At 39.9% G+C, this 10,546-nt stretch overlaps 1 protein-coding gene across 1 annotated transcript in view; it reads right to left on the reverse strand.

Annotated features, from left to right (window-relative positions):
- plekha6 (pleckstrin homology domain containing, family A member 6) overlaps positions 1 to 10,283 on the reverse strand; it is a gene marked incomplete at both ends in the record, with an annotated part of 69,427 nt that extends 59,144 nt beyond the window's left edge. Inside the window, 3 exons of the mRNA XM_079242861.1 lie at positions 2,217 to 2,602; positions 6,847 to 6,930; positions 10,252 to 10,283. Coding sequence (XP_079098987.1) covers positions 2,217 to 2,602; positions 6,847 to 6,930; positions 10,252 to 10,283 — 502 coding nt within the window. The remainder of the gene's footprint in view (positions 1 to 2,216; positions 2,603 to 6,846; positions 6,931 to 10,251) is intronic.
- Positions 10,284 to 10,546: the final 263 nt, after the last annotated feature.

Below are 10,546 nucleotides of genomic sequence, written 5' to 3' on the forward strand. Positions count from 1 at the left end.
TGGGAGTCCAGTTGCTTCAACCAACTGGAGTATGGTTTGGTGGGTATCATTGTAAACAGATACTTAGCTTTAGATAAAGCCATCATTTCAGTGGTGTCAACTCTTCCCATAAGTGTTATGGGAAAGTACTTCCACCATGGGAGATCATCCTCTATTGTTTTTAATATCTGAATGTAATTTTACTTGATTAGTTCTGTTATCTGGGGAAAATGTTTATACCTAAGTATCTCATCTTTCCTGGCTGTACTGTGGTTTTGATAATGTTCTGTAAGTCAAATAATGAGCATAACTAATCTTAGACCTGTTGATGTGATAAAATGTGTTCATTTGTAAACATGTTGTTTTTTCTGTAATATATTGATCATAATAAAGGTGTTAAAAGTCCCACCCCTGGTTAGTATATAGTTACATTTCCAGAAACGGGGTCCAAGCCCGCAAGTGAGTCACAAGAGATTTTATGTGGGATGCTGACTTTTTCCTTCAGTCCACTGTTACTGATCTTGAGTGTCCAGGTTATTTATCAGCTACACCAGGAAGCTTATTAATTTTTCACCACACTCATGCTTACCAATTTTCCCAGAGCTTCAAAACCAAATGTTTGGAGTCTGGGCTGGTAGTGAATCAACTGTAATCTGTACTGGACATTTACTGTTAAACTTAATTGCTTCCTTTCCTCCAGTCGCTGTGTTGCTTCTCATCAACCACTCTTTCACCCGCGCACCCACTCACTTGTTTATATCCGGAGCTATGATACAGCTGGCTGGCAGGTCTAATAAGAAAAGGCGCTACTGGTTTACAGGTTAAACACTCTCTCCCAAACTGTTAGTATTATTATTTTTAAATGCATAAACAACAAAGTTATCACCCACACCATATGAAAATTCAAATGTGGCATTATCTTGGTGAGAGAAGATGATTCTGGGTATTTTAGAGGAAATTTTATAATTTATCTTCTCTCTTACAATCTTTTCTTACTGGTAGCTCTCTTTTAATATGCAACTCTGTGACAAAAAATACTTTCTCTTTCTTATTTATGATTATTTGAACCATTTTCAAGTTTTACATGTAGATTGTTTTGTATCATCAGATGTCCAAAAACCAAGATAATGCAGGTGGTATTTTAAAAGTCTAAACTTGGCATCATCTCGGGGAAAATAGCTTATTTTTGGCATATGGGTGCTTTGTCACATCTGTGAACACAATCCACCAAAAAAAAAAACTGTATCGTAATGATTTATAAGGATGCTGACAAATTTACATCATTACATTTCGAGAGGGGTAGCCCATTTGATATATTACACTGAACAATAAATCACTGGTGTTATTTTGGGATCACGGCTCAAAGACTTTGGGAACCACTGATTTAAAGAATAAAGTCAGTCCCTTGGTGCTGTACAATGGCAGTTTTGGCTTTTTATGATTTTGTATGTAAGTACACGGCGAGTTAAACCACTGTAATATCACTTTGTTACAGGAGTCACCACAGCAATGCGTTAATCAACTGATTCAGATCAGCTTTTGACAGGTGAATGAGAGAAACGTGCTGTAGCTTGACAGCGGCTGTAAAGCATAAAAAGTACATTGAGGCCAACATAAAACAGTTCCTATATTTTAGCATATTTGGCAAGTTTATTTAAAGACGAAATAAAAATCTGTAATCAAATGTTTACTGTGTGGGACCATGGTAAGTGGATTAAACAACTCAGATCCGTGCATTAGACGGTTACAATGCTGCGCGTCGTGGTGTTGTAGACTGTGCTGTGCATTATAACAGTCTAATGCACGGCTCCTCATTGTTCAATCCTTACTTGGCCGATGCAGAACTATGATTGAATGTGAGAGGAATACAAATCACTTAACTTAACCCCCCCCCACCACCACCCCATCCCGCCCTCAGTTCTGCTATAATGGTTACGCCCCTGTTCTGACCTGCAGCATCACATGGTTTACCTGTAGCCACGTTTTAGTGAATCCTGAAGAGACTCTTTGTTTTGGCCTGGAACAGGTGAGCTACCGACGGATCAAGGGCCAACCTGCTCCTTCGAACCCGATCGGAACCGGTCTATCTCCGGTCACACCTGCCTCACAACCGCATGCTGGTTTCTGGTTAGAGCTGCAGAGGCTAACCAGCGGTACTAACCTTGAAGATGAGGAGGAGGAGGAGGAGGAGGAGGAGGAGGAGGAGAAGGAGGAGGGATATTCCGGGCCAGCTTCACTCCCTCCTCCAAAGCTAAAAACAATCCGCTTCTTCTTGGCTTTCCTCCCGATTATCGATCCCAGGACGGAGAAGGTGGCGGCCAGGGCCTGATCATTCACCGGAGCGGCTGCACCTCGGCTCACCTCAGTGGAAGCTCGGATCCCGGCTGCAGCCTCAGCCTCCCTCCCCTGCCTCAGGATCCCCGAGTTGCTTTGTTCCGCAGAGCTAGCGGAGCTCAGATCCGAAAAGCGGTTAGGAAGGATTGATCGTGGATCATACGCAGACACGGAGTGGGATCTAGCAACAGCATCCACACTGTACGCCGGTGTGGAGCGGAGAAGGACGGAATGATCTCCTCCGCAGCTTCGCTCCAGCGGCTGTGAGTTAGGGACCGTCTGAAAATTACTGCGGGAAGGAAAGCGTCTCCGTGTTCACTGACGCACCGTGGAAATTCGCTTTTAGGTCTTCATGGACGTTTTTGTCATTTTCCCTTTTGTTTTGTTTAATTTGATTCAGGCTGTGTTTCTCTATGTAGATGATTTTTGTAAAAAAAAAATAAAAAAAAATTTAAAAAAACGAATTATTTAGAATATTTAGGTTAACATCACTAACAATTGTTTTCATCATTAAAAAAACATTCCAGATTTAGTTTCTATTTTTTCCTTTTCTTTTTGTTGTTTCTGTTTGTCCTCAGTCTAAAAATTTAAAACAAAAACAATGCACCAGACCTATTTTGATTCCTAATCTGTTGTAAAATTAAGAGACATGTTTTAATAAAATCCCCAGCCACCCAAAATCTGGAATGTGGAAAAGAAGTTTATTTGTTTGTTTTTTTTGTTTGGTTTTTTTTTTCATAAAAACAGTGATGCCCTATTATCCAACTAACATTAAAAGGGTTCAAATAATCTACAATCTGATGCACATAAAAAAAACATGCGTATAAATGGGGTAAACAACACATACACACTGCACTATCAGTTGTTTGCTGTGGTGGAACTTGTATGTTCCACCTTACTTATATTAATTTCATATGTTGTATTAACTTCATGCATTACTTAATAGTGCTCATTAGACCTCTTCAAATTCGACCTTTTTCATCAAACATATACAAACTGATATTATTCCCATTCTCCAAGGCCTAAATGAACTAAATATATAATTTACTTTGATCTTGGACCTTGGCTATGCCTGCCTCATGAGCTATGTTGTTTTATTTTTTACTTTTTTCAAAAACAATGCAAAATTTGGGATATTATGTCCTTGTTTTCATTGTAGCTTCCCAGAGGTTGATGCTTTAGCACTGAAAATGGTACCAAATGAAAGCTAATAAAATGTTCTTGCATATGGTTGTAAACACATTGACAGCAGTGTAAATTTGAACTAATTTTATTTAGGTGTCAGCAAGAGTAGTGAGCCAGTCACATTTCACTCCAAGAGCATCAAACAAAGTGAGACTCTGGGGCTACCAGGTGTGTAGCTGTGTTGAGGACAGGAGGTCCTCAACAGGGGGTTCATAAGCTGGAGGTGATGGATAGCTGTGTCAGCAGATAGCTGTATCAGATGTGATGGCTACACAGTGGCTGGTGGAGAATAGCTTTCATTTGGTACAACTTTCAGCATGAAAGCCTCTGGAAAGCTGTAACTCTAAGGTGTTTCTGACACCTGAGCTTCTCCTTTGCAGATTTAGTCATGCCATCATGTGAACTGAACAAGGTGAATGGCACCAGTTCCTGGGTCATACCAGCTACCATTTTCTGGAGAACCAATTCATAGTCCTACTGCTTGTATTATATTGCAGCATTCATTCATTCATTTTCTGAATCCAAGTAAGGGTCCCAGTCCCATGTCACTAGTCTATCACAGAGCCAACACAAACAGACAAACAACCATTCACAATATATAGTAATTGGTGGGAGGAAGCCAGAGTACCTTGAGAGAAGCACTGCTCATATTAAAGGTCTCACTCTTAAGCCATTCTTGAGGTTAGTATGTCACTTAATGCTGAGTATCTCCTGAGCACGACGCTTTGTCTGCACTATCTGTGTAATCTTTGTTCCCGACGTAAAGCATCTGTGTGCACTTTTGAGTCACAAAGTCGTAAAGCATGATGAGGTATACTACTAGTCAAAAGTTTGGAGACAATTTCCCATTTTATTTAATGGGAAACTGTCTCAGGTGCCAGACAGTCTCAGGTTTCATCCCGTCATAAAGCCATCTAGTGTTCAAAGAAAACATGGATGTACTATCAACACTGATGCTTTTCTCTCTAAGCTTGTATCTCCCTCTCAGATCTGAAGCCCTCCAGAGCACTATCTGATCTGACCGATTTCTAAACACTTAATTTTTACTTGTTTACTTAATATACTTAATTCATCTTTTTCCACTTCAGTCAGACTCCTCATACTTTGACTTTCAGAAGAGGGAAAATTCCCTCCCTCGTCTGCTTTGCTGCAGGGCACATCTGGGGCACATCATGGGCAGTGAGTGTGTCCCAACATAGATCATGTGCCTTACTGAAGGAAGATGTGAATTATTATTATTTAGTTTTGTCATTTTGGGACACACACACACACACAGGCTTTCACAGAACATACACATGCAAAAAAATAATGTGCAAATGTGAACTGGGTTTTACCATAAAGGTTTGTTTTTAGGTATTAGCAATGAACAAACCTGTGTGTCAGGTAGCCTTGAAATTGATGAGAACATCAAGGTAATTGGCCTCCTGCATTACAGGACCTGCAACACGACTGTTGCACACACGTACATTGCAATTACGATGCTAAAACCAAATATAGTGCAGATCCACTATAGTCTGTTATTTGGGGGTTTTTTTCATGTGATTTGGATAATTCTGCATAAACCAGATATCATCCACCATCCCTGGCTTCAAATGTGTTCTCTGATTCTGAATCACAGAACCAGCAGTGGATAAATGTGGAAAGCAGCTGTGGGAAAATATCTCCCCGGCTGCTCTGGACGCAGCATGGCGAGAACTTTCCTGAAATGAGCGCAAGGTTTGGAAATACTCTTGCAGGGCTTCACAATAAAGGCAATCCAGGTGCCTGATCAGAGAAATACTTGTCATATGCACAAAAACAAACAAACAAAAAAAAACAACAAAGACATCGTGCAACACTAAATAAATACCCATCTGCATGATATTTTACATTTTTGCGGTTGTTTATCTGTCTGTCTGTTAGCAACTTTCTGCAAAACCTTTGTAAAACATTCATGATTTTTTTTTTTTTTTTTTTACTGAGAATGGGTTTTGGTCCTACTTAAATTTCAATAAATGTTGGAAGTGATAAGATCTCAATCTGGATCCAAGAGTGTGTTTTTTTTATGATTTTTTTATTGTTGTGAGACAGGACCATTTTCAGTATATATGCATTTCACTTTACAATAAATGGTCAGAAAGTCCAGGAGAAGTTCCCAACTGGTTTTAAAGCATATCAAACATAGATCTGGATCCAGGCAAAATTCTAGACACTACCATCCCAGAACAGGGGAAAATGATGGGATCTTTGGATTTTTCATCACTGCAAGAGAATAAATTAAGATGGAAACATGCAACCAACACCACAATGTAGCCAAGACACTGTGGATCTATTATCAATGATTCCAGGAATCTAATAGTGCGTATATATTATGAATGAGGACTAGAATATCAGCTGGACATCACAACATGGGTGGATGAGCTGCTTGACGGAGACATTTTACCTGCAAAACTTTGCTTTTTGCATTAGCATCACCTCATAGTAAACAGCTGTTTTAACTATGTGACATTGCCATGGTGGTTTGGTCCCCTTGAGTTACGTGCAGCTTCAACTCAAACCGAACCAAAAGAAGGTGTGGTTTGCTAATCCCTACCCAATCAGACCGAGTTTCCTATCCTGGTATGAATGCCCCTAAAGAGGCAAACATCCTACGGTTAAGTGTGAGAGCAAATTTCACCAGCATTAGCTGCATCTGTAAGCAGACACCGTGCAAGCCAGCTTAAACCAGCGTGACTGAACTTTGTCAGATTTCTCACTCAGCTTGGTCTGATCATGTTTTCCAGCTGTAATCAGACTCTGGAACAACGTTGTTCTACTTGTTTCCATGAAATCTTAGTGGAGTTTTATCTGTAGGCTGCGAGCAGCTTTGTCTCCTGCAGCTCCAGTAAAAGTTCAGGTACTAAAATCAATGCTATGATTTCATGGTTAAGGACAGTGATGAGGCTTCACAGATGGAAGTGGATGATGGGGAGTACAGGAATGAAGGGGGTGATTTTTATACTGATTAATTTTTTGTACCAGAGGTATTTCTCTGCTGGGACTGATACCAGAATCTACACATAAATAGGGGTGTTATTTTCATCTTTGGACCCTGACCCACTTGAAGAAGTGAACATCTCAGCCATCAACCAGATTCTACTGACACACTTTTTCCATAGTGGTACACTGACTGAAAATGTCCTGAATACTATCTGCAGAGGATTCTGCTGTTTTCGTGTGTGTGTTTCTGTCTCCTTGTGGCTGAAAGCTGGTCTGGATGGAGGATGTGTAGCACCATGTGAAGGTGCGATGTCTGTTTATTGTGGTGGGTGTGAATAAACGTAGCTAATACACTGCAGAGATCACTGATTCTGATTAGAAGTGACTTACTGCAGATATGAGTGCACTGCTGTCGGATTTTCCAGCTGGATGGAGTTCAGTACTGCTCCAATAGGTCCACTGGGGTCACGCTGACTGGAAACAGAAAACAGATACTGAGTGGTTATGGACCAAGATGTCTGACTCCTGACACACAGAAGTTAAAAATGACACCTCGTTATCAGTTATAACTCATATTTCTTTGGTTTTTATTCTCAAAAATTAAAAGAATTGTCAGTTCAGATGTTTTCAAGTATGTTTCCCGACACAGATATGGTGGTCTCTCTGATGCTGACGCAGCAGTAAAGAAGTCAGGTATCGGTGTGGCACAATATGCTGCTTGTGCCAAAATTAAACATAACAGAATCTGTGTGTGGGCGGTTATTTGTACGAATGTCACTTCTGTGCCAAAAAATAAGCGCTCCCTAAGCATAAATGAAAAGTGTGACACATCGAGATGGGATTTTCCCTGTTTCCATTACTGGTCAATGATTTAGGCTCATCTTAGCATCATAGTTAGCATCATAGTTCGCATCATAGTTAGTGTCATAGTTAGAGTCTACATTAGAAAGGCTGTTAACATTCGTTATCATAATTTTAGTTTCATTGTCAACATCAATGTTAGCTTTATAGCATCAATATTAGGATAGCTGTTAGCATCAATATATAACATAATTTTTTGTAACATTGCTGGAGTCAATATAGGAAAAGCTGATTCATCAATATTAACAACTGTTTCAGTGTCATTGTTAGCGTAGTTAGCATCAGTATTAGAAAAGCTGTTAGCATCAATGTTAACATCAATTTTAGAATCAGTGTTAGCATCAATGTTAGCATCAAAGTTAGCATAGATACTAGGAAACTGTTAGGATCGGGGCTCTTAATTCTCACACATTTGGCGGTACATCAATCAAAGGCAAGCAGCGTGTGTCTTCCTAGCTTTTATGTAAGCAGAGCACCCTAAAGATCAGTGTTGTGCATTAACACAATCATGCAATATGTTCATTTTTCTGTGAACATTGAACTAAATGCAGCATCTGTGTAAATAAAGAACTTGAGCATCAACTTCCTTCGTGGTGAGCTTCTTTAACTTACACTGCCCACAATTTCCCTTACAACTCCACACTGTCACCCACCAGGCATTGTGCACTCTAACATAACAAACCAGTGCAGTCCCACTCTGAAATGGCAAGTGGAGGTGAAAGTTGAGAAGTTGAGAAGTTGCAGATTCAGTGTGTGCATCACATGCTTCACATGCTCGTGATTACTTAAGGGAATATTATGAAGATTCTAACAGTAAAAAGTCTGTTTCTATGCAAGTTATGTCTGCCTTCCTACAGGTTAGAACGTCATCCTCACGGCTTCTAATTTAAAGCAACGTGGAGTTGAGAAATCCATCCAGTTTGCGAGGATATCTGCAAGTACTCAACAATAAAAATAAATTAAAAAGAATAAAAAATGGTTTACCCAACAGAAGACTGCCTTTTTGCATTGCCATCATTGAATAGGGTAGCTGAATAGGGACAAACTTGTGACCCTTACGCATTTTAGCTGTGCAAACTTGTGTTTTTTTTAAAGGTGTGGGGATGATGCAAAAAAAGATGACCGTGGCTCATTTAACTTGTTATTTTCCATTAAAATGGAGGACCATTCATACTCTTTGCCCTGTGAGAAGGAGGAAAAAATAGCCAAGAAAAATAAGTAATAACTGAGAAAACAAGAGTGTAATATTCACTAGATGGAGAAAATTCATGAGGGAAAGAGTGTGTAGTCCAGCAGCTACTTTATCCTCCAGTTTGAGTTGGATCATTTACTGTTACTTGCTCTATAAAATGACAGAGATTTGTTAGTTAGCCTACAGTGAAAAAGATCCATCGCAACAGTTTTCAGTTGCTGTTACTCTTCACAGAAGTCGTACCAGCAGGCCACCGTATGCTTCTTTCAGATGTATTTTCCAAGAGTTGTTCCTCGTGTTTCATAATTTATTTTAGCTGATTTGTCAAAGTGGTGAGGTTTGATGTCCTCCCTCTGGTCCAGGGGTATTCAACTCGATTCTGTGAGGTCTTCAATCCAGTTGTATCATGTTGAAAGGATCTAACAGTGACATTAGCTATTAGCAGTAGCTTGGTACTCAATAGATGGAGGACATGCTTGTAACTTATTTGCATCAATATTGAAACAGAATTATGTATCGTTCTGTACCGCGAAACTTGTGCGAAATGTTGACATTTTCATTTATGACTCTTAGTGGCTTAGTGGTTAGTGGCAATAATGTGCTTAAACAGCAAGGTGCCAGAGAGCACTACTGTTGTTTGCATTCAGACATCGAAGCACTAGATGGGAGTAAATCTCGCACACTTGGGTTTCAAGTTCATACCGTTGTTTAGGGGCTGTGCGAAAATGCATTTTTCTTTGGAAAGCATAAGCAATTACAAGTTTTCCCAAACTTTTGAGCAATCTGTAGGAAGAAATGTATACTTTAGTCATATTTTTAAACATTTGGATTTTATACTTATATCTTTTTTTCTTTAGTTTATTTATACGTTTAATTTTTAGTAAATATTTGATATCGTCACAATATCAAAATAATGGCCTAAGATTTTTTTTTTTTCTAAAACCAGAAAAGATTGATTTCTAGTAGATATCTGTTTGAAGGTAGCAATATGTTATGATCATATTTATCAAATTTTCCTGTGAGCTAGAAGGTATACCCTTTGGTATGCTGGTTCTGGCTACTGGGCTGCATGTTTGACAGCCAGAAACGAACACAGCCCCAAAATGACAATATGGAACCTTGTTTTTCAGACTCAATGTCATCACTTTTAATGTCAGAAATATTTTCAACTTTGGAAAAAATGCTGAAAATAAGCATAAGACATAATTAGCCTGACTGAGCAACAGAAACCAGTTCACCAGCTGTTAAGTAGCATGAAAGACAAATGAAAAGACTGTAAAACGTGAGAAGAAGAGCAGAGTTCGAAGTGAAGCTGGACACGTTTGAATGTAAACAGGAAGTTTCTGAGGAGAAAACAGGAAGTTTGCGGTGAAACAAGAAAACCTGATCCGTTGTTGAAGACATGGAACATACTGGAACCAGCTCAGAACCAGAACTTAAGTTTAACACCAAACTCCAAACGTATTTTTTTTCTTAACCGTTGAGAAACTAAAATCTGCATGAGCATGAGATGAGAGATTATACTGTGGTCCAGAACCTGCAGAACCTGATCAGGAACCAACACCAGAGAAAACAAACAAACACTGTCCTCCATCTAGTAAACACCACAGCGGGGTCACTGGTCTCCTGCTGCCACTGCATTGCAGTCCTCTGTGACCTCCAAACCTCTGACCATTTAATGTGCATCAACCTCCACTCCTCATCTTCCTCCAACTCATGTTCCTCTCTCCTCCCCGACGTACCTGACTCTTCTGTCCACGCGGAACTTCAGCATCCTCCTCTGCACTGGTCATGAACCAGAAGTGGAGACGATAGAGATGGATAAAGCAACTCCGTCTGCCTCTTCCTAACTGTCCCACCCTCCCTCCCTTTTCCACACCTCCTCCTCTCTCTCTTTGTCCCTCTCTCGCTTCACACAGCTTCCTGGATGAGAACTGCATCCTCAGCTGATTCAGTCCCATCAGCCTGGAAGAAATCCACTCAGTCCAGTTGCTCCTCCCTTCACCTCCTCAGTCCTCATGAACCCATTTATCTTCA

This window comes from Telmatherina bonti, assembly GCF_933228915.1.
Source record: "Telmatherina bonti genome assembly, chromosome: 6".
Taxonomy (NCBI): domain Eukaryota; kingdom Metazoa; phylum Chordata; class Actinopteri; order Atheriniformes; family Telmatherinidae; genus Telmatherina; species Telmatherina bonti.